The sequence below is a fragment of the Aspergillus tubingensis genome (genome assembly GCF_013340325.1).
Source record: "Aspergillus tubingensis WU-2223L DNA, scaffold_4, whole genome shotgun sequence".
In the NCBI taxonomy this organism is placed as follows: Eukaryota; Fungi; Ascomycota; class Eurotiomycetes; order Eurotiales; family Aspergillaceae; genus Aspergillus; species Aspergillus tubingensis.
The window spans coordinates 798,639-821,399 of record NW_023336278.1 but is presented as its reverse complement, the minus strand read 5'-3'; the positions used below and the strand labels follow the sequence as shown (position 1 = coordinate 821,399).

The 22,761-nt window shown below is 52.6% G+C and overlaps 11 protein-coding genes across 11 annotated transcripts; 6 read left to right on the top strand and 5 right to left on the bottom strand.

The window, feature by feature from the left end:
* Positions 1 to 1,805: 1,805 nt before the first annotated feature.
* On the top strand, positions 1,806 to 2,597 carry AtWU_02832 (uncharacterized protein; the record flags this gene model as incomplete). Its single annotated transcript, XM_035497945.1, has 1 exon — positions 1,806 to 2,597. The coding sequence occupies one exon, from the start codon at positions 1,806 to 1,808 to the stop codon at positions 2,595 to 2,597; it is 792 nt and encodes a 263-aa protein (XP_035353838.1).
* A 548-nt stretch (positions 2,598 to 3,145) lies between these two features.
* On the top strand, positions 3,146 to 3,553 carry AtWU_02831 (uncharacterized protein; the record flags this gene model as incomplete). Its single annotated transcript, XM_035497944.1, has 1 exon — positions 3,146 to 3,553. One exon carries the CDS (start codon positions 3,146 to 3,148, stop codon positions 3,551 to 3,553), a length of 408 nt encoding a protein of 135 aa, XP_035353837.1.
* Positions 3,554 to 3,789: 236 nt separating this feature from the next.
* Positions 3,790 to 4,933, top strand: AtWU_02830 (uncharacterized protein; the record flags this gene model as incomplete). The annotated part of the gene is made up of 3 exons (XM_035497943.1): positions 3,790 to 4,096; positions 4,145 to 4,384; positions 4,437 to 4,933. 3 exons carry the CDS (start codon positions 3,790 to 3,792, stop codon positions 4,931 to 4,933), a joined length of 1,044 nt encoding a protein of 347 aa, XP_035353836.1.
* Positions 4,934 to 6,109: 1,176 nt separating this feature from the next.
* Positions 6,110 to 7,909, bottom strand: AtWU_02829 (beta-glucosidase; the record flags this gene model as incomplete). Its single annotated transcript, XM_035497942.1, has 1 exon — positions 6,110 to 7,909. One exon carries the CDS (start codon positions 7,907 to 7,909, stop codon positions 6,110 to 6,112), a length of 1,800 nt encoding a protein of 599 aa, XP_035353835.1.
* Positions 7,910 to 8,668: 759 nt separating this feature from the next.
* Positions 8,669 to 10,176, bottom strand: AtWU_02828 (uncharacterized protein; the record flags this gene model as incomplete). The annotated part of the gene is made up of 2 exons (XM_035497941.1): positions 8,669 to 9,717; positions 9,780 to 10,176. 2 exons carry the CDS (start codon positions 10,174 to 10,176, stop codon positions 8,669 to 8,671), a joined length of 1,446 nt encoding a protein of 481 aa, XP_035353834.1.
* A 1,903-nt stretch (positions 10,177 to 12,079) lies between these two features.
* AtWU_02827 (Spt5 C-terminal nonapeptide repeat binding Spt4 family protein) lies at positions 12,080 to 13,216 on the top strand (the record flags this gene model as incomplete). Its single annotated transcript, XM_035497940.1, has 1 exon — positions 12,080 to 13,216. The coding sequence occupies one exon, from the start codon at positions 12,080 to 12,082 to the stop codon at positions 13,214 to 13,216; it is 1,137 nt and encodes a 378-aa protein (XP_035353833.1).
* Positions 13,217 to 13,888: 672 nt separating this feature from the next.
* On the top strand, positions 13,889 to 14,771 carry med8 (RNA polymerase II mediator complex subunit MED8; the record flags this gene model as incomplete). Its single annotated transcript, XM_035497939.1, has 2 exons — positions 13,889 to 14,013; positions 14,087 to 14,771. The coding sequence occupies 2 exons, from the start codon at positions 13,889 to 13,891 to the stop codon at positions 14,769 to 14,771; spliced, it is 810 nt and encodes a 269-aa protein (XP_035353832.1).
* Positions 14,772 to 14,857: 86 nt separating this feature from the next.
* AtWU_02825 (putative monosaccharide-P-dolichol utilization protein) lies at positions 14,858 to 15,807 on the bottom strand (the record flags this gene model as incomplete). Its single annotated transcript, XM_035497938.1, has 2 exons — positions 14,858 to 15,130; positions 15,181 to 15,807. 2 exons carry the CDS (start codon positions 15,805 to 15,807, stop codon positions 14,858 to 14,860), a joined length of 900 nt encoding a protein of 299 aa, XP_035353831.1.
* Positions 15,808 to 16,060: 253 nt separating this feature from the next.
* Positions 16,061 to 17,635, top strand: cox10 (protoheme IX farnesyltransferase; the record flags this gene model as incomplete). Its single annotated transcript, XM_035497937.1, has 1 exon — positions 16,061 to 17,635. One exon carries the CDS (start codon positions 16,061 to 16,063, stop codon positions 17,633 to 17,635), a length of 1,575 nt encoding a protein of 524 aa, XP_035353830.1.
* Positions 17,636 to 18,053: 418 nt separating this feature from the next.
* On the bottom strand, positions 18,054 to 20,228 carry AtWU_02823 (aspartate--tRNA ligase MSD1; the record flags this gene model as incomplete). The annotated part of the gene is made up of 3 exons (XM_035497936.1): positions 18,054 to 19,169; positions 19,220 to 19,929; positions 20,024 to 20,228. 3 exons carry the CDS (start codon positions 20,226 to 20,228, stop codon positions 18,054 to 18,056), a joined length of 2,031 nt encoding a protein of 676 aa, XP_035353829.1.
* Positions 20,229 to 20,977: 749 nt separating this feature from the next.
* Positions 20,978 to 22,750, bottom strand: AtWU_02822 (CocE/NonD family hydrolase; the record flags this gene model as incomplete). The annotated part of the gene is made up of 1 exon (XM_035497935.1): positions 20,978 to 22,750. The coding sequence occupies one exon, from the start codon at positions 22,748 to 22,750 to the stop codon at positions 20,978 to 20,980; it is 1,773 nt and encodes a 590-aa protein (XP_035353828.1).
* Positions 22,751 to 22,761: the final 11 nt, after the last annotated feature.

Here is a 22,761-nt window from a genome sequence, read left to right as displayed (position 1 = left end):
ACGATGATCACGACGACAATGATGATGATTGCAGACTAGACTTGGGATGAAGAGATTGATGGAGAATGGTATGAAAGCCCCAGGTACGTATCTACTATGGTCTTTTCTTTTCCTGTCTGCCCTTCTACTATTGTATCTTTTCTATTGCAAGTCACCTTCTCTTCTCCCCTCATCCTGGATGAACTGAGCCAGGATGTACCCCCGCTCCACCCAATTACAATCAGTTTCTTCATCACCTACATATCTCCCGCCTAAATGACTGTGCCGGGCATGGTGTGATGAGCCAAGGAAGATTGATGAGTGACTGCCAAAGAATTAAGCGTGGAGGAGCCCGAAGGCGGCAAGCCACTGGGGGACCCCCTCCCTCCCCCTCCCTCTTCCTCTTTTCTTCTTCCTCCACCACTACCACCACCTCCTCTTCCATCTCTTCCAACCCACAGCTTTCCCACTATCTTCTTCCCCCTCATGTCTCACTCTACTGCAGCTAGACAATCGGCCGGACTCGACTGCTGCACGGTGACAAGTGACAAGTGACCACTACACTGGCCCTCGCGCGCCGTCTCCATCACGGCGCGTAGATAAGCTCGACGGGTGGTTCGGGCCCAACCGCGACGATCAACCGGTGATTGTCGCTGCTGCTTCCCCTCTTCTCCTCGTCCAGACCCTGGTTCCCATCGAAGCTTCTGCGCCAATCAATTTTCCGACCTCCAACCCCCCGGTTAGCAATGCTACGTCGGAGTTGGGTGCGGCAGTCGAGCTGTCGATTCGAGTCCAGCTGCTGCTACTACTGCTACTACGACAACTAGTGGCATTCCTCATCACGCTCCCTCCCTCACATCGGCAGGGATCTCGCCCATATTGTAGCCGCTGAGAGGTCCATTCATCTCCCAGAACAAGGATTGCTTTGTGTCACACCCCTTCCATCTCTCTCGCAGCCGCTGGATGGACCACGCCAAGGGAGGACTATCAACTACGGCTGTGGTTGGATGTCGCCAACTTCCCGGAGTCTGTTAGCAGCTCCCTCCGGTAGGCTGGCTGCAGGTTGCCTGCAAGTTGACTGCGCCGCTCAGCTATTCTCCCGACTGCTCTCCCCTCTTTTACCATCTCCAGGCACGCGGACCGGCTCTGCTCCCTGCTCTAGAGGCTCTCCCATGACCAGTCATTGCGTCGGAATCGTCATCCCGCTTACAAAACAAAGGGCGATCCCCCTCCGGTTGACTGAGACTTCTCCCACTGGCCGCGTACGCCCGACGGGCCTCCCCACCCAGGGCGACAAAAAGTCCGCTGTGATGGAGGGTGAACCATTCTGTCGGGTCAGGTTGTGTCTGCTCGCCTTTCACCGTCCGTCCCGTTCTCTGGGCTCCGATTCCCATCCCTCTTCGCACTGAGGGACGTTCCCTGAAGGAATTCAGCGTTGGTCCCTGAAAGGGTCTTTCTTCTGCCATCCTGTGGGCGATATGCAGCCGGCTTTCGGCCGATGGATTGCAGCGTTCGGTGTTCACCCCCCTCCCGTTTTGACACTTTTCCATGCCAGTCCTTCGGTGGCTGTCTGGTCCCTGTTCCTATCTTACATTCCTGTTCTAGGCAGCCTCGGGACCGGGTCGTGGGGTCCTCTGAAGCAGAGGCACCCGACCTAAATCAAACCCGTAGACGGCGGGCCCTTACATTTTAAGGTACCGTGGTTGGACTTGATCCTTCTTAACCTAGTTTTTCCTCCGAGTTCTTGGAGGGACCTGTGCGGTCGATGCTGACGCGGGCCCGGGTGCTCCAGCTCGACTACATTAAGGAAGGACGCTCTTGTGACAATGACGGCTATCATCCAAAAATTACGACGCAAGCGAAAGCTATCCTCAGAGCTGCACTCGCGATGGGGGGATGTCTCCATCACCTATCCTAACGGTGGGTCCTGGAGTCAATGGGATCAGTCTTCTACCGGCGCAACTTCAGCCTCCCCCGACCACGAGCGACGGCATGGCTCCTTAGAACTCAATCGATCCGCCACCGCGCCGAGGCTGGGGAGTTACAGCCGCATTGGGGATGCCAATGTGCGGGCGCCATCCGTGGATTCAGCCATGACGATTCCTACCGGCCATTATGATGCACGACTTAGTCGAATGCGAAGAAAAAACCAACAGCAGAGCCCTCCGGTCGGTGTGTCGAAAGTCCTGGATTCTCCCCGCGAATGCGACAATGCATCCTGTTCAGACGACTCCTCTGAAGATGAGGAAGACGACGTGGCCGTGCCCGCTCCTCTAAATGTCTCCCGCGACCACAATCCAGCCGAGAAGGAAGAAGCTGATGCCTATTCGCAAGCATCCAAATCGCCTCCTTTGTCGGTAACATCTCGCATGCGTAGCCGACACAGCGCTCAGAGACACACGATAGACCCTCCGATGTCAGCACCTGGAACGGCCGGTTCGAAGCATACCAGCTACAGCTCTTCGGTGCCCTCGAATCCGTCGGACGACCAGCGACCGCAGGGACACCGTCTGTCTACGCAACATGATCGAAAATCGGTACGGCGCCCCAAGCCAGAGCCGCTGAGTTTACCGACACAACCTGAAATGGTACCGTCGTATGATGAATTGTACGGGTAACTACCGGAATCTGGGGCAGGACCCATGGGAGGCTTTCTGTTTGATTCTTTAATTTTGCGTATATCACTTGCGTGCATGCTTGCTTCATTTTGGGGATGGCAGTCACGGCCGAGCTACGCCGGACTGGCCTACTTCGTTTGGGTGGATGGGATTCTTAATTCAGCCGTGAGAGGGCAAAAGATTTAACCTGCATGCATTGTGGCGTCTCATTCCTTTCGGGAGGCGTTTTCCTTGTTTCTCTTGTTTATGCTTTGGCTCATTCGTGTGGACTTTTCTCATTACCTTTTTGGGGGCGATTAAATTGTTGGAAATCCGTTCATGGCGTGATAACTATTCCAGCTAGTATGTTGGCGTGTCGCCGTAGGTGACAGCGACGGTCATCTTGACCCCAATCTATGGATTAGTGTGTCTACGTCCCAACAGCGGCAGCACAACTCCTCTCGAAGCGCCCATTAAGTTAGGGCGATCAACACAGGAGGGGTTGATGGATTCATTGGACAGCAATGATCCAAAATGAGCAGGGGTACTAATTAGTGGTAGCGGATGTGATGGGCAAGCAGCCAGTCACCCTGGGCCAATGCGGAGGCGCGAGTAAGCGCCGAACCCCGCGAGCAGGTCAGAGCTCGCCGCCAATCTGCGGCCATCACGGCGCATCACATCCACAGCTTGCCCGCAGCTACATGCCACTAGCCGCCAATGAACGTGCATCCTGGCAGCGGCAGGAGTTGCTGCACTGGCCGTCACAATCACCGTCACACCTCCCTCAGAGACAACCCGCTTTCGCTGCTTCTGAGAGGCCCTCGAAGCGCCCGGGCTACTGCTCCTCACTGAGCTCGTTGGATCTTCCTCACCCCATCCAAGAGGCAGGCATGTCTGCCAATCCGGGACGGAATGGTGTCTCCCCTCCTCGGCCCTCTGCTTTATCAATCCACCGTGGCACCGATCCTGCCGTTTAACCGACGATCTATCTGGGTTGGGACCGGTTCACCTTCACATTTCTACCCTCGCTTTCCCCATCGTGTCATTCCCGGTTGTGCTCCCTCTCTGTCCCTTGCTGCGCGGTGCTCTCGGCGCGGGTTCTGTCGACCGCACTGTCTCCAGCCTTCCCTCGTTTGGTCGTAAGATAAAACGGTAGCATTGGGAGGTTATCGTGCCGTCTCCGACGCTCGATCTAACCAAAGCAAATACCAAGATGCTCGGCTCTTGGGGTCTAAGCCCCAGATCTACATCGAGATGGGCAGCGGCTGCCGCAGCGGCGTCCTTTCTGCTCGTCGGCCACGTTGCACCCCCCGCGACAGCGTTGTACGTGAGCGAAGGCTCCCCATGCTGGGATGTTTGTAACGACCCCACCAACACCACCACCTCGGAGATTGTCTGCATGGACGCGGCCTACAACGACACCACGACTGGCAAGAACTTCAAAGATTGCGTCTCGTGTGCGCTCAACAGTACCTACACTGACCCCAGTGGGTTGGTGACGGACGTGGACTGGGGATTGTGTAAGCCTGCTTTATGTGCTATCTAAAAGCTGTTGTTAATGTGGTTAGATAACCTCCGCTATGCGTTCAGCGCCTGTGTCTACGGTTATCCAGCGGGCGTCGACAGCGTCTCGTCGCAGTGCTTGGTTTCCTGCCAAGGTCTTGACAGCGCGATCGAGTTCGACTTGCTCACTCCGAACGATATCAATCTTCGCGCCTGGTGCTCTACCTCCACGTTTGCCGATAATCAGATCGAAACCTGCGAGTTCTGCTACAATCTGACCGAAACACAAGTGCTCATGGCCAATTGTGAGTCTCCCAGCCTATTCTGCGCGAGTTTGACTAACTCTAAGGTCAATAGTCATCGAAGCCCTCCGCTATGACTGCCACTTTCCCGTTCCGTCCCAAACAGCCTTTCCGATCAGCCCGTCGTTGATCTTTGCCCAGGAACAATTACCTACCTATAGTAGCGACCTGCTGGACACGCCCAGCGGAGGCGGGGTGAACTATAAATTGGCAACACTGATCGGCCTGCCGCTCATGGGTTTCGTGATTCTGCTTTTCATCTTGACTATCGGCTGTGTACTCGGCATCAGCTGGTGGCGGCGCCAAGAGCGCGAGGACGAGGAGTTGCGCCAGTGGAAGGCCATGGCGGCGGAGAATCCGTGGAGCGAGTACCCACCGCCGGAGATGTACTCGCAGCCGCAGCAGATCACGCAGTACGGCTCGGGGTTCCAGGTCGTAGATACTGATGGTCGCACTCATGAGGTGGGGTACTCTAAGAAGGTGATGATGAATGTGTCGGAGGATAAGGGGAAGAGTCCGTCGCAGGAGTATCCGGGGGAGTTGAAGCTGTGATGCGCAGTACGTATCGGTAGCGTATTGAAATGATGAAGAAGTAATGCCAGAGTTGGTGAAACGGTGGATATGAACCATGTCTTTGTTGTTGTTCCTGTCATGTCATTGTTGTTCTGTTTTGATGTGCATAATGAGGCATATACCCCCGCATTGCTGGTGCACATAATCTCTATCGAGTATGAATATGAATAATGAGAGAAGCGAATTCAAGTTGTGAAACAATCAAACAAGAAACATTGATTTCATAAAGAAGGAAAAAATGAACGAATTGTAGTTCGAACAAATGAATTGAAGAGTACACACCACCCAAGGGAGCAGAACCGTCTATATCTCTGAGAAGTAGAAGGGAAAAGAAGGAATCATAAACCTGAAGACCTGCCACCATACTTTATACCCCCTCCCCTCCATCTCCATCCCGTTCCACACACCCATCCCTACCAACCTAAATAAAGACAGACTTGGAAAAAGTCTTGGAAAGATAACCGCCCTCGGCATCCTGCAAGGCCCATCCATCCACAGCTCAACTCAATATTTCCCCCTTCCAAAAGAAGACTGAAGAAGGAGGAAGCTTCATCCAGATATACCAAAAATAACCACACGGGATGAAGATACTCTGATCCGTGAAGGATTATTGGATGATGCTGTGACGTGCCAAGCGGAGGGAGCTGTATGCCAAGATGTGATGGGTTTCGGGATTGTGTTAGTGTTGTTATTGGATGGGAGGGGGACAGGGGGCGCCTTAGGCTGTGATGGTGAGGGTGTGGTTAGGCAGCTGTTTTTACTCTGTAGTTGTTGGATATCTTTGGGGGTGGTAGTGGGATATATTTAGATGATATGGATATATGGAGTAGAGGGGTGTATTAGGCGTTGGTGGTGGTAGTAGTAATACTTGTGGGGTATTCTTAGTCGGGGGAATCATGTAGAGTGAGATACTAAGTATTGTATAGGTTGAGTTGGATATGTTGTGTAGGAAGGTGTGCTACTACTAGGTTTATTCCATTGTACTAAGAAGGTTGAGGGGACATGTGCATGGCAGTATCATCAATGTAGCAAAGTGGTGAACATGACGGCTACAGTATGTATTTTAAGATGATTGAGGTAACCCTGTCTCTAGTACTTGACACTGCGTTATACACCTCCCTAACATTCAATCAACTCATGTATGTTAGTCAACATCTACCTGCTAACATGCTCATGAAAAAAATCCACATAATCAAAAATACTCCTCTTGTACCTCCTCTCCCACGTCCCATCTGTACGATTCACACTCTGCATCCCATACTGGTTCGCATAACTCCCAAATTCATTATTGTCCAGGTAACTCCACGCTAATGCCCCAATCACATTCACTCCATCTTCGTGGATCGCTTTCAGCATCTCCCCTAAGAAGTCCTGGTAATATAGCGTGCGCTCGAGATCATACCGCTGCGCGTTGCCCTCTTTTAATGAGTCGTCGAATGGGTTGAAGCCGAATTCTGAGATTACTATTCCCGACGGCTTAAATGTGTTCCAGACGTAGCCTAGTTGTTGGCGGACGTATTGTGGTGCTATGGAGGAGTAATCGTTTGACATATCGCCCATGAGCCATCCGTCGGATTGGATCATGGTTAGGCTGGCGCATTCGGGCCAGGCGGAGTTGGAGGAGTTGGCTGCGCAGGCGGAGATCCCTTCTGGAGGCGGGAGGGCGAATTGCGCGACGTAGGGGTCGAAGGCCCAGAAGTCGATGGTGTTGTTTATGGTGGAGATTTGGGAGTCGGTCAGTGGTGTGAGGTTCAGGTTAGGCGTGTTGAGGACAGAGGATGGGTACTGTTCGCCGAGGAATAATGGGTTGGCCATGATACCCAGGATGAAGTCTTGGTATCGGAGGGCGGCGTCGACGTGGCTGCTGTTGGACGGGTCTTGGGGAACGCCGAGGTTGTTGGCGAATTTTATGGTGATTTGGCCGGTACCTTGCAGCTCTTCCTTGTACCAGTGGTAGACGGCTGCGTGGGCGGTTAGGACGTGGGTGAGGTCGTTGTAAGAGCTGAAGGCATTGCCAATGCCGATGTTCGGCTCGTTGAACGTCACCCAGTATGGGACCCGGTCGGCGTATCGGGTCATGACTTGTTTCGCGTAGTAGAGGAAATTGTCTGTAAGGGTGGAGTAGTCGGTAGCTTGGGCTGTCGGGAAGTCGAAGTGGTTTAGGGTTACAATGGGGGTGATGCCGTATTCGAGGCAGGTGTTGATCACGTCGTCGTAGTGTTGGAGCCCTTCGGTGTTGATGGGAGAGCCGGCGACGCCGAAGGGGACGATTCGTGACCAAGAGATGCTGAACGAGAGATAAGGGATGCCGATAGCAGCTAGTCGGGCAATGTCCTGTTTGTACATGTAGTAGCCTAGGTCGGCAATGTTGGCATCGGACGAGTTGTCATCACTCTGAATAGCACCGATGGTGTCTAGAATAGATGGGCCGCGGCCTTCGAGCTTCAGGCCTCCTTCGATCTGCCATGCGCTGGCTGCGACGCCCCAGATGAAGTCGGATGGGAGCTTCAGATCCGCATAGTCAATCCTGTTGTACAGAGTAGGAGGGTACACCAGTTCGCTGGAGGGAACCGGAGTAGGGGAGACGGTAGTTGTGATTGGGGGCGCCGACGTATACGACAGGTTGGCCCACAATGCAGCATACGCACTCTGGCCATACTGTCCGTCTGCCGAGGGATTTTGACTCGACTGCAAAGAGTATGTGGTATAGGTCACGTTGTCAGGAAGCAGAGTTGACGCTTCACTAAATGCTGGGGCGAATGGTGTAGCAAAAGACAGCGGGGAACTCAGTGAAGTAGCATAGCGAGTTGAAGTGACCTGCGTATAGGTAAAGGAGCTGTAGGAGTATGAAGTTGCTCTTGTCGCTCCGGCTTTCTGCGTGACAGGCGATGCGAAAGCGAGCTGGCTGCTGCCAGCTACACCAAAAAGCACCATTAAGGTGAGAAGATCAGTCATTTTCATCAAAGAAAGCTCTCGATGCCTGACACAGTGACCGTACTGCATCATGCTCGTATGCCTCCTGCGCTTTAAATACTCCTGTCGCCATTCCTGCCGGAACTGAGGGACGGCAGTTCTTCGGGTAAACTGCTTCTCCCAAGCTTTCAAATGATACACTCTGGCTATATTTAATGTCCATGCGCATTGTCTGTTCCCAATAGCAGCATCACGCTCTGCGGAAAATATGTTGCGGCAGTGGAGTTTGAATGAGGAGCCGGGGTGGAGGACGATACCCCACAGTCCCTGACGTCAAACCATGAGACCTGGGGTTTGTTGCAAGGGTAAAGTGTGGGGTACTGCATCGGCACAGGCCTTGTGGGCAATATCAGACGAGAAGCGATTATTGGAGGATTCGGGGGTCTGTCTCGATTGGGACGGCATCTGCGGGGTTGAAGTCGGGGTAATGAGATTGAAGAACAAGGAAACCATGTGGCCTTGCCTGGGACATTCACGTATATCACATCATAAAACTAGATTATGACTACAGCTATAGGGACGATTAGTCTACTGATAAAATACTGGGAATAATTCGGATATGTGTTTTGGGCGTACCAACCAACTTGTTGGGCTATCATCTTCAGTATTCCATTACAAGATGAACTGACGTTGACCTCATACCGTTTATGCTAGCATATCCTGGTATCTCTTGCCTCGCTAACAGGGATCAAGTTAACCATCTTTCCACTGCTTTGCAGAAGCGAGATCGCAAAAAGCATCCTACGCGGCAGCCTCCATGAACTCCTTCCACGCTGATAAGGAAACAAGTCCCTGGAAGAACCGACGGGCAAATGAAGGAGGACGCATCGTAAGGCACAAATTGCATTTCGGAGAATGAGGCGGCTGCCAATCTACGGGCAGACCATTACCCACGCCCCGGAAGAATTCCGAGTATGAACGCGGCGTCAGCAAATGCGTGCTCCAGACCCACATAGTAGGATCGGTCAAATCTATCTCAGAAAGATCAGGACCCCACAATAAGAATCCCTTGCCTTGACCTCGCAGGAAGCTGATATATTGTGTCTCCATTCGTTGTGGGTCGATATCAGTCTCGGACAGATTTATATCATGCGCTGCTGATGCCGACTTCAACACCCTGGTGATTGCAGCATGCAGATTACAGGAAGAATTCTCCACATATTGATAGTGCTCAAAGATATCATGAATCATGGGTAGAGCTTGGTTCACGACACTCCGGCCCAGCGATTCGAGTATTTTGGTTATATCTGGGAAAAGATTCGTCGGTCGCGTCTCTTCGAGAAGCATGCTCATGAGGTATCGTTTGACGAACTCATTTGATGCCTTCTTAGGACTCAAAGTGCCGTGTTGTTCCTCCACGCTCCAGCAGGTCCCTGGCAATGGAAGATCTCTGCGCAGCAGTAGACATAAATCTTGACGGAGCTTCCGGACAACAAGAACGTGGTTTCCGAGAACATATTTGCACGATTGGCAGACTTGCAACAACTCTTCTGCGAGGCCTTTTCTGCGCCGCGTCGACCACGGCACGACGGTTCGGTTTTGACATCGCGGGCATTCGATAGGCACACCCTCGGGGTCATCAAGATTGTCCCAAGCGAGCTTTGTCATGCCTTCAAAGCGCAGCTTGCAGGGCTCGGGACATGAATATGTGAGACTATCCGGATTGATACATTGCGAGACTAGCTGGAGGGGAAACCCTTCGTTCCATATTGCCATCTTCTTATGTCGAAAGCAATCCTCTCCGAAGGATCTATGATGTAGTATCAATGCATGAAATACCATTAACACATCTATTCCGTCCCAGCCAGTCAGTCGGTCATTATTCCCCGGTGATAAGTTTGCAAATGCCTACCTAACGGAGGTAACTCGTCCCCTGTCCATGCCCACCCGCTGTGATGTGCACACGGCTTCTCCGATATCTTACTTGATTCCATCTCCAAATCTGCGGGTAATTGAGCCCACCAAACGGAAAATCGATGAACAGCCCGTGATATATAGATTGACCATCGGCGCTCCTCCAACGTGGCTTGTCGAGCTATCGGGTCTACTTCGGATTTGATGTCGTAGTCATACTCCTTCTTATATAGTCCTGTCATTTTCGAAATTTTCCTCTTCAAGTCCAAGAAACATCTGAGCAGTAGTTGATGTTGGTAACATGCCTGCGGAGACACGATAGGTGCCGTCTTCTGCAGCAACGGTGTGGCCTCGGAGGCATCTCCAGCCGCGGTCTTCTCCGGATCAACAACCATGGTGTCTTGCGTTATGGCCAGAACATGGAAAGATAGGATGTGAACGGTGTCACTGGGTTTTGAGACACAAGGCTCCGCTACCAAGACCGGGGATAATAGTACTAAGACCCTGGCGTAATGGGTATCCGCCTATCACGGTCCGCATAGCTGATCCCTGGGCGCTTACTGAAGTACTATGATGACATCTTCTCCATATCTGACTCAGACCCCTCATAAGGCTGTTCCAAGGAGGGCCTTGGATGGTGAATATTGCCCATTTCTGCCAGTTACGTTTGTTGATCTTTACTATGAAGGTTAGTTCAATCAACGCGTTCCTGTCACATTCTAGCCTGATGATACTGCGGTGGAATTTGTCAGAGAATATGGCTGCTCGGCTTAGCTGGACAAGGAAGTTCCGATTTCGAAGCCTCCTCATCGTATGATTCAGCACTAATGAAGTCCATCAAACACCCCCAAATCCTGTGAAGTCCACTACTCACACATTTCTTGTTTTAGTGGCTCGGCCGTCCATGCGAACCGTCTTACTGTGTTGGTAGGGCTTAGCTGCTCGGTTAAGGAGATGTAATAAGAACCGAAAAATAACTCATGTGAAACTGTGAGACTTCGACAACCGCACCAGGCCATCTCATTGCTGACGCCCTGTGGCCCACCTGAGGATTCATCATGTGGGCACAGTGGACCTGAGGAGCGTGCATTGGAACAGTCAATTAACGCATACCTTCAGAAGTATAGCTCCACCAACACGTGGTGAGAGAAAGGAACGACGCAAGGCAAAATCTGTTTGTGATTTGTGACATCAAGAGAGATATTGGACACTGGTGTGGCATCGGTGTTGTATCTGATCTGTAGGCTGTCACTTTGAGGTCCATGTTTCCGTGCATGTACGCTTGCGACCGCAGCACAAAATGGACCAGACTGGAAACCATCACTCTCCGAGTGTAGCTCACGAGGTGTTATGCCAAAATATGATTGCCAGTAAAGGAAGGTATACCGACATCAGGATTGCGGATGCCCTCTTCCGACTTCCAAGACCCTGCATTTCTAATGCAATCCTTCTGTGGAGGTCCTGCTGACAAGGATCCACTGGTTCGTCGAGATTGATCAAGATACTTCAGCATATCAAATTGACCAATCGACAACTCATGTACCACTCCTACACTTGTTCCTTGGACTCCTCAGGCGAGCTTTGGCCGTCGATTCGAATACGGATGATCCAACCCATCTATCTGTAAGTATTTAGGGTTCGCTAATAAGACGGTCATCATCATTCGTTGTGATGAACATTGATGACTTTCGATATTCCTTCTAGCCTCAATGGCCCCATCCCAACATTCTGATTGTCATCTGTATGGCCATGTTCTAGGATCGAAGCTTACATTGCAAGGATTATATCAGGTTGGAAGCCGTCGTTCATGTGGAGTGGTGATTAGGCCAAGATTAACCTGAACAGCTGCATTGTTTGTGATAGGACAGATTGCCGTGCTCTTGTCGAACTGCCAAGTTTGATACCAAAGAGTCCGGGATAGATCATTGCAGGCCGTCAAGATACCGTTGGCTGCTAAACACTCGCCGCAGGGCGTGTCTTCCTGGCCAAAGTTCTCCTTGTCGAAGGAAGCACCATTTCCCAAAGCGTTACATCAGAATTCTGGTGATCTGTGCATAGCCCGTGTTGGTCATCTTGAGGGCTGCGAAGCTGCAGGAGCAGGACTCATTTCTGCGTTCATCTGAGCATGGATACATGGGAATCTGCGCTATGAGGGATAGATTGAGTTGCAGTGGATTTCAGGCTCAAGACATAAATTGGGCCTCCTCCTCGAGGGAATTTTCGCCAGCATCAGAACAACAAGCAACAAAATAATCATACTTCTCTTCGTGTATCGCAGTCTCGACAAACCTTGACAAAATGGTTCGAATTAGTCTTTTTGGGACCCCTCTGTCTCCCCTAGTTGTCCTTGGCCTTGCAACTTGCGCAGTTGCTGTTGTGGATAAGTGGACCCCAGAGAGCTTCAACTGGAGTGCCCTGGACCCAGGCCCACGGGAAAACTGGAAGGGTCTCTATCTGAACCATAATGGCACCGCGGAACACATCCAGGAACTAGCAATGACCACCGGCGCCGAAGTGAGAACGACGGACGACGTTGCTCTAGTAGTGGCTCCTTGGGCCATCGGTCTAGCATGGCATGCCTTCAACCTCGTTCTCACCGGTGCTGGCCTGGCAAGCACCATCAATACCTGCGTTCAAAACGAGGGCCAAGCCGACAATATCTTCTACTGCATCACTGGACTCCTCAGCACCATCATTGGTGTGGGTGGTGAGGTGTCCGCAGCCAAGAAGTTCGCTGAGTCGAAAGGGTACTTGGGGGTCGCCGCAAATGCCTGGCTGCAGTCCGGTCTCGAACAGATTGACCTGCAAACCTTTTCGCGAGACCTGGACAGCCTGCCCGCGAGAAACATGACTTCACAAAAGGCCCACAACCACTTCGTTCATAACGCTTTGCGCAGCCTGTCAACAGACGAAGTGGACTTCGTCGGGTACGCACCCGACTCTCATAAGTTGGCCCGCCGTGACTCCAGTGTTCATCCCTTTGCGCCAATGTTCCGTTTTAACCACCACAAATATGGCCCAATGGAGCTCACCTCTCGTGATACCGGCGAAGGTGGTGTGCACTTTACCATCTCGTACGCAGGCCATCCCACCCACCATGCGACCCAGGAGAAACGTGACGAGTTCTACAAGCATGAGCGGCTTAACGAGCATTTGATGGAGGGTCGGTTTGATTCTGATGCCTCTAGCGCCGACCCGGGCGATATCACTTTCAATGGAGCCGATGCCTTTGGCCAAATCGAAAGCCAGGTTGAGTGTTTTGCAGGTACAAAGTGGAATGAGGGCAACGTGCTGTCCGTCCAGATGTATGACCAGGCCAACCATGCGACTTTCGGGTTTGCTTCTATTGGGATTTTCCCGGACAACAGTGTGGATTCTGGACTTCAAGGCTTTGAGCCTCAGGGAATGCCTTTGACTGGCGGTCAGAATTGTTGAATTCGGTGCTCCATTGGAGGCGTACTGTTCTAGAGGAATGACTCATTGGAGATGATTCGAGTTCTGTAGAAGGTGGAGGATTAGTCAAATTGGGCAGTTGAAGAGAGGAACATGATAGCGTCAAATATATATATAACCGGTGAACGGAGATTGCCTAGTGAAGGAGCAGTTTATGGCACTGAAATTTCGTATGCCTTTCATGTCAAATGTAGCTAAAATATAATACCAGGAAGGGAAGATAGGTCCGAGAGAGTTGGCAAGTAACGAGGCTGGAGATGATTCCACCTAATGTATATACCTATCCTGTTAAGCGGGACATCATCAACGTAGATCGAAGATACTGAAACGCCTAATCAGAACCCATCTTGATCACCAAATTGAATATTGAAAAGAAATTAAACAGGTGGTAGTCCAAGCTGCTGGGGGATCCTCTCTGGCGAGGAACCTGAACATCCAAGGTTCCAATGTAGAAACATAGATCGAGTAAACACACCTAATTGCTCGACACCTCAGGCACCAACCCTCTCCGCGGACATCTCCGCCATTCCAATCAGGTAGCTCAATGCCCACCTGCTTCATTGTTTGTCGCCGATCTCCATCTCCAATCAAATCAACCCTCAATATCACCACCACACCTCTCCAAGCTGCCCCTTCCTTCCTCACACGAACAAAATGACCTCTCTCAACCCAGACCAGATCAAAACCCTCGAACAATCCCGCCAACGACTCATCCAACTCACCCACTCGCTCGCCTCTCTCATAACCAGTCTCAATCAAAGCGATCCCCTCCCCTCATGGTATACACCCCTCCCAATGCTGCCTCTATACAACCCGGCTAGATCAAATCCACTCATACAATGACATTTTCAGGACATCCCTCCAATCCCAAGCAACCATCATTTCCAACAACCTCCTCACCATCTCCGACCACCTCTCCGATAATCGCGACCTCCTATCCAACATCGTCGCATACCCCGACGCATCCTACCCGTCGCGCGTCCCCACCAACAATGTCGCTCTGGAGCAAGTTCTGCGCACGAAACTAGACCCCCGCGTTGAGGACTGGGTAGCGCGTGGTCGTCGCGCCGGGGCGCCGACTACTGCTTCCGATACTGGGGCTGGAGCGTTGGGACAATACCAGACGAACAGTGGACAGGGGTTGCTGAGTGATGATGCGATTGCTGAATTGTGGGACTGGGCGCCTGTCGCGGCGAATGAGGAGGCTAGGAAGAGGAATTGGGGTGGGAACTATACGTTGGAGGAGCGGGAGATGGGGATTGAGAAGGTGGTTACGGGGTTGAGTAGGGTATTGGAGGATGATGATGAGGATGAGAGTGATAGTGAAGAGGGTGAGGGCGAGGCAGATGAGATGGAGGTTGTCGGGGTGAGGAGGAGGTCTGGGGCTGGAACTGGGTTGGAGTTTGATATTGCTGCTGCGAATACTGGGTCTGGGGCTAATGCTGCTGGTGCGGGGGCTAAGGTGGTTGCGCCGGTGGTACCGTTGGATGAGATTCTGAGGTTTATGACTACGGGGGCTGTTCCGGGACAGCGGTGATGTCTAATACGTTGCAATGCTTGTAGCAGGGAAAAATGATTAAAGATTTCTATAAGAGAATTGGTGCAAAGTAACCAAAAAGGTGACTAGCCCCGGCGCCGAGTAGTGGGCGTCTTGCCTGAAGGCTTGGGTGACACACCCGAGCTGGTGGCGGTGACTGGCGCCTTCACGGGAGTAGGTGCTGCAACGGGCTTCTTCTTCTGGGACTTGGCCGGGCTGTTCCAGTAGTACAGCATCTGGCCGGCCAGGATGAGGTTGAGAGTGAACCCGGCAATGAAGCCGTACAGAATCAGCTTGTCGTCGACCTCCTGGAGTGTGGTGAAGATGCGAGAGAGGGAACCAGCGAGGTAGTTGAAGACCTAACCATGCGTTAGTAAACGATTACCGACAAGTAACGAGGTGCACCTACCGCAAAAGCACTCAGCTGGCCAGTGCCACCTTCACGCCAGATGGTATAGATTTGAGGCGCCTTGCTTGCCACACCCAAAGCTCCAGCTCCAGCCTGCAACATAGACATTGTCTGCGCATCCACCAGGGTCTGGTCGAAGAGCAGTGCATACACGCTGGCCGCCACGACGGCAATGAACGCCGCCGCCGCAGCAGACCGACCCGCAAATGTCAACACCAGCACACCCACTACCACATCTTGTACCGCAATCAAAGCCGTCTCGCCAAAGGTGCTGAAGGGAAACTGGTTGCGCACGCTGTACGAAAGCGTAATCAAAAGACTGGCGGTCTCGAGGGCGTACGAAACGAAGGAAACACCAGCAGAGGAGCGGGAGCTGATGAGCTTGAGGATCTGGGGCACCTTGACGATGCCGCTAGCTCCGACGATGGCAATACCGAGAGCCTTCGAGATTGCAAGGGAGGTGCAGGCCGGATCCTTGCTCACGTCAAGATCAACCACGAGGCTGTTGTGGCAGGAGGAGCCGATCAGCGAAACGATCGCATCGTGAACCGGTTCGGGGAGGGCCGAAACGACGGGGCGGAGGAGAGGTTGGAGGGGGTCGACGATGGTTTTCTGGATCGCGTCCATGTTGACTGGAGATAGGGACCGTGGGATTGAAGCAGGACGTCCGGCGAAGTCAGCGGGGAGGTGGTTGAGTAGAAAAGAAGCGGACGACGCAAGGACAACCAAAAAAGACCAACAAAGAACCAACACATCTCCGGAATTGCGGGTTTGGTCGCTCCCGTCCACCGCGGCTTTTCTTCGTCTTGCGGCTTGAGCTTCAACTTCCGCTGCTTGGATACGGATTCTTGGTCGACCAGTACCACAGCAGGACTCCGCCATGAGTCTCCTTCGCTCCTCGTTGCGGAGGATAGGGTCGCCAGGCGATCCTAGCAGGATATGCTCTCAATGTCTTCTACATCGAAATCGGACCCCTCGAACCTTCCCCGCCGCTCTCCGCACCTTCACCTCGTCCTTTCGATCCCACTCGGGCATTGCAGATGGCCAATCTGCCCAGTCGGCATTAAATAAGACTTATTTCTCGGCCAATCGCGCAGAAGACAGCACTCCGAGCAAGGGTGACATTGTCTCTTCGCTTTCCGGCGGCAATGTCTCTAGCGCGACATCCTCTACTCTCCCATCAGACCACCGCGTCAATGCCTCTACGTCTGCTCCCGAATCCACACAACCAGAGCTCCCTCATCGCCGGAGGAAGCGTTTAAAGGAAGAAGCGAATGCCCAAGCCGCCGATCCTGAACATGTCATCCCCCCCGATGCCTCCGCACAGCTATCCGCCTTCTCTTCCGCTCAGCCCACCTCTTCCCTCCGCCGTAAGATGGCGGCTTTCCTCGCCCTCTGCAAGCCTCGTCTCTCCGTCCTCATCGTGCTGAGCACAACCTCCGCCTATGGCCTGTATCCGATCTCGTCTCTCCTCACGCTTGACCCGTCTATGACCCCGTTACCGACCCTCTCCACCTCAACCCTAACCTTCCTCTACCTGACGGCGGGCACCTTCCTCTCCAGCTGCAGCGCCAACACCATCAACATGTTTCTGGAGCCGAAGTACGATGCTCTCATGTCGCGCACCCGCAACCGGCCTCTCGTTCGTGGTCTCCTTTCCCGCCGCGCGGCCGCACTCTTCGCTCTCGCGACAGCCCTCGCTGGTGTAGGCATGCTCTACTTCGGCACCAACCCCACCGTCGCGGCCCTCTCAGCCAGCAACATCATCCTATACGGCTTCATCTACACCCCGCTCAAGCGTATTCACGTCATCAACACATGGGTCGGCGCCATTGTAGGCGGTATTCCCCCATTGATGGGCTGGGTCGCTGCTGCCGGCCAAACCGCTACCACAGGCCACGATACCTGGCGCGACATGCTCTTCAGCCAAGACAGCATCGGTGGTTGGCTCCTGGGCGGTATCCTGTTTGCCTGGCAATTCCCCCACTTCAACGCCTTGTCTCACACCATCCGCGAGGAGTACAAGCGCGCCGGCTACAAGATGCTCTGCTGGAAGAACCCCGCTATGAACGCCCGCGTTGCGCTGCGCTATTCCGTCCTCATGTTCCCCATCTCCATTGGCCTCTGGTGGGTTGGCGTCGTCGGCCACGGATTCTTGGTTAGCAGTTCAGTCGCCAATGCGTGGTTGGTGAAGGAGGCATACCATTTCTGGAAGCACCAGGGCGCCAACGGCACGGCGAGAGGCCTCTTCTGGGCCAGTATCTGGCAGCTCCCAGTTCTACTGGTGGGTGGTCTCGTCACTAAGAAGGGCCTTTGGGATGGTGTATGGCGTCAGATTTTCGGACAGCCGGATGAGCTAGAGGATGAGTATGTGTATGTCGATGAGGAAGAGGAAGGTACTGGTGCTGCTATGGCTGCCTCGCGTTCCAAGTCAGTGGCGACTCGTGCGGTCTGACCGACTTTCTGTTTCGACCGAAATTAAATGAATGAGAGAGAGAAAGAGAGAAAAAAAACATAGAAAAAGAGGGAGGCTATAGCGACCTCCCCATCACTCACCATTGATTTCTATATATTTCATGGATGTATTAGATTCCCGTTTTGGTCGGCGTTTTGTATAACAGCAACTACTTTGAATTACTTTCTTCGAACTCCATGTGTTTGTGCTCGGCTTTCTCCCGTATTCTTTTACATCACCCCTGTCTTTTATCTAAGAGACACATTTGCTGTTGTATGTCAGCCCGTGGGGATCACCAATCGGGACCTCTGTATTCTAGGGAACATAATAGATACAGAGAGTGAAGAACCGTTAATCTATCTATCATACAAGAGTTATCTATAAAATACATACATACACCCGATACATTACCACAACATCACTTCAACTTAATATTATACAACCTCGCCACCTCCTCACTAATCTTACCAGGCGCCTTCACCATCGCATCCTCGCCCTTCTTCCCGATCTTAGGGAATGCAATGACATCCCTGACCGACTCCTTGCCCAACATGACAGTGATGAGTCGATCGAAGCCGAGCGCGAACCCAGCGTGCGGGGGACAGCCAGCCCATAGGGCATTGAGGAGATGCTGGAACTCATCGATGCGCTCCTTGGGCATCTTGAGGATTTCCTTGAAGATGTAGTTCTGGGTCAAGGCGCAGTGGATACGGCGACTACCGCCGCCGAGTTCAACGCCGTTGACAACGAGGTCGTAGTGGTCTGCGAGGGCTTTAGTGGGGTCCTTGCTGAGAAGGTCGACGTCCGAAGAGGTCTTCGGGGCCGTGAAGGGGTGATGGGTGGCGGAGAGGCCGGCTGTACCGCCTTGGCCGGGTTCGGAGGCATCCGTAGGGCTGAAAAGAGGGAAGTCGACTATCCAGAGGAACTCGAAGCCCGGGGGCGCTTCTCTGAGATCCTCGGCGATGGAGGCGGCGGCCATGGCGCGACGGATGCTGCCCAGTTGGGTTGCGCCGCCTGCAAAGGGGGCCTGAGGGCGAGCTTGAAGAATGAGCAGATCGCCATGACTGAGATCTAGCATCTCTTGGATCTTTTCGGCTGCTTCGAATCCGAGGGGTCCCAAACCCTTTAGGGGCTGTCCTTCGTCGTAGATGAAGATTCCTGGTGCACCATCAGGGTTCTTGTTGAATGGCTCGCCCTCTGTGGAGTCGAAGAAACGTGAAACGAATTCGCGAGTTGCTGACGGTAGCTGCTCGACGGTATCCATCTTGAATGCTTCAACGATTGGATCGGTCAGAGGAGTGATCTTCGACACAAGGTCGGCAGGCAGGAGGTGCTCGACACGATGAATTTCCATTCCATGTCGGGTATCCGGCTTGTCCGAACCATACCGAGTCATTGCCTCCTGGTAGGTCATGCGACGGAATGGGCCTGAAGGGACTGGTTCAGGCATCATGTTCCCCCACAGACCCCGGATAAGTTCCTCAACAACGGCCATGACATCTTGTCCAGCAGCGAATGCCATTTCCAGATCCAGCTAGGGTTTTCAGTCAGCAGGCTACTTGTGTAGTTTCATTGGGACCATACCTGAGTAAACTCCGGTTGTCTATCGGCGCGAAGGTCTTCGTCACGGAAGCAGCGCGCGAACTGGAAGTATCTCGGGATTCCACTGGCCATGAGAATCTGCTTGTATTGCTGCGGACTCTGAGGAAGGGCATAGGCCTTTCCCTTCTTCCTGGTCGGCACGATGAATTCACGAGCACCCTCCGGAGTCGACTTGAACAGCAAAGGTGTCTCTATCTCAACAAAGGCTGGCTTCAGCTGTTCCAGCGTCTCCCGGCAGACATTGCGCGCTTGCGCACGGAACCGGAGAGCATCGCGCAGCTCTTTATCGCTTCTCAGTTGAAGATGGCGATGCTTAGGGGGGTGAACGATGTTCTTTCCGAAGAGCACGATCTCACGGGGAAATTCGTTTAGGGGTTGAATCGATTCCAGCGCGATCTCCAAGTAATCGTTGCGCTCCTCGTCGGCAGTCTTTGTAACCCTCCGCTTAACTGTCCCTTGAACAACCACTGGACTACCCCGACTAATCTTCTTCAGCTGAGGCAGTGTATTGCTTTGTGAGTTTGAGAGAAGCTGTATGGTACGACCCATTGTGTGGTCGTAGAAGCGGGCGAATGAGAGCTCTTTCCCCATGTCGTCGCGCTTGTCCAGGTAGCCGTGGAGGAGTACAGATTGACCTTCGTGATCATAAGAGTACAGAGTGTCGATGTCCAAGGGCGTTTGGGGGAATTCCACTTTGAAGACGGGATGTTAGCATTTCCCGATTGCAACTTGCTTGTATGAGCTGGAAATGCCGGAGGGTGTGCATTGGTCGGCAGGGTGACGAACTCGACTGCTTGAACTTATCTAGAAACTCCGACGAGGTCACATTGGAGCGGTGCTTTTCACTGAATTCATGGAATGATCGTACGGGGGAGCTGTGAGCTTGCAACGCTGAAAGGCGACCAAGTTGCCTGCCGCGGAAGTAGTTGGAGATCTCCACGTAGGTCGCGCGGAGGTGAGGGGGGCATCGGACCGCCCTGGCTAGATACATCTTGCTGCGTAAACCAGCCCGAGAATCAAAAATGACGCAATTGAGGACAGTCACAAATATTCCAATTGTCCTAGGGCGGGGATGCAATGGCACGATGCCTTCAAATGGCCGATGAACTAATCGGGCAATTGGGAAATTGCCAGGCACCGCCGGGCGGAGATTCTGGGCAGAATATGGTACGCCGCCTTCTATGACAGGCCTAGCGCCCTCCACACTGCCAATTAAAAGCAAAATTTCCGGCGCCGTCATTTCTTCTTTCTTCATCCTTCCAAGTTTTGTAAAAGTGAGTGCTACCTTTGACTTTTGACTCCCAATATGCCTTTTACTAACATCATACTCCAGATGATGAAAGCCTAGTGTGTTCTATATGAACCCATCTCTCTTCCTGGAGCCCTTCTGGCTCTCCTTTCGGGGCTAAAGGGCTGATGGGTTCTGGTTGAGAGTGGGATGAAATAGGCGTTCGGCACACCAACCTTGTTACTTAACGGACGCGATTAAGGCATCTCTGATTCACACATTACTTGGTGGTGTTATACGTGGGGAAGCGGCGGTGCTTTATGACCCTTATTGGTGCTGATGGCGCCTATGATTGGGCTCTACTGCATCGTCCCAGGCCACGTTTATTAGTTAGGAAACAACAAATTCAGAAAGATTTGATAACAATACATGCGTGATAGTAGCTTGGTTATCTGCAAGTCAAGTTACCTGTCTAATTATCTAAGTTGCTGTAGTTGACGCACCATGCCCGGTCATACGAATGGCAGAACGATATGCGAAGAATATTCACCCCCTAAATGAAGCACGTGTGTTCCATGTGATGCCAGTTCCTGGAATTCCCCGTCTTCCTTGAACTCTCCCCGCAGCAATGGACTGTTTCCATGCACTTCGACGCGTACGCTTTCCCCTGCCTCATACTCCACTCCCATCGCCCATATGCCGATCTCGAGCTTCACAATGTCTCCAGGAGTGATGTACTCGTCGCGGTCATGTGGGTGAAAGGGGAAGTTCTCATGAATTGACCTGGTCGGATCAATGGCTCGACGTGAAGCCCGCAAGATCCCCAAGGACCCGACATGGAACATGAGATTGTTCTTCTCCCGAGGAGAAATGCTGTCAACACTGTCTGGGCTGACACCAAATTTCGCTATTGATGACCACGGAATGTTGAGATTGAGCAGAGCCTTTCCTTGCGCGTCAAGCTTCCTGATCAAAACATATACGTCGAGGTCATGAAAGTCTGGACACGACATGTACACTACTGCTTTGGGAATACCCGCTAACCTTGTTCGACTGGTGAAAGTGTGGGTGAAGCTCGCACAGTCTTGGTATTTCTCTGAGTTGTATGACACCGATGAAGCCGTGCTGGGAGCGTCGTGGCTGAGACGGCCTTCTGGGTGAAAGTACATCTTGCGATACTGGGTGCGTGGAATCGGGTAGTCCTCCTCTGCGATGTTGTATAGCGGATCTTGATTGAATCGCAACATGGTAGTCCGTACCCTGGGTGTTTTTTCCCATCCATTGTCGGTGCCATTCAGATAGCGATCGAAAAAGGATGCGAGCTCAGAAGCCGATTCTTTGCAATTCCAGATATCGTACCACTCCTGCCATGGACAAAGTCGCAGCCATTTATCGGACGACTGAGTCTGGAGCCATCCGCGCAGTGATCCCATCGTGTGCACGAAACTCGTGTGCGACGCAGTAATATAGGCGGGTATGCTGATTTGGCTGAGGTCCGGTCGTTTATCTTTCCAGTATGCGCTGTTCGCATATGGATATCGGCGATACATCTCGTGAAAGTCTTCCACACCCCCGTGACCCTGGATGTTATGATCGATGATGAAATCAAACAAGCCAGCATCGAAGACGCCACCTCGTACAAATTGCTCTCGATAGAGGTCACCACAGGCCTCCCAAGGAGCAATAGCCTTTAGTGATGGCGGCTGCAACGCAGCGATGAACCACTGAACGATGGCCAAGTGTGAGTTTCCTGCCAGGCCAACATTTCCATTGCACCAGGGCATCTTAGCCACGGCCTCGATCACGTCGTACCCGTCCTCGGCTTCCTGGGTGCCCATGATGCCAACTGTGCCATCTGAATCGCCAGACCCACGGGCGTCCACGTTGATGATTGCGAAGCCGCGAGGCACGAAATCAGCTGGATCAGGGCCCTCGAATTTCTCCAAGCCGCTGAGTACGCCTTGAGGGATCCCTAGACCCCAGGGGAGGAACTTCAGCATGCTAATTCCATTGAACTTCTTCCCAAAAGGGCTCCATGCTAAGATGGCGGGCACAGGCTTGGTGGTGTCTGTAGGACGATAGATGTCGCAATATAATGTGCTGCCATCGCGAACCTGGATACCCACGTCGTGAGATGCATGGATGTCGCATGGCAAAGGACGTGAGCCATCTTTGTTCCAACCCTTGGGTAGGACTTCTTCACGAAGCCCAAACGGCTGATAGTTGTTTCTGCCCACGGTGGGCTTGTCAATTGGACGAGTCGCGACAGGTACCGGAGAAGGCATATTGAAAAGTA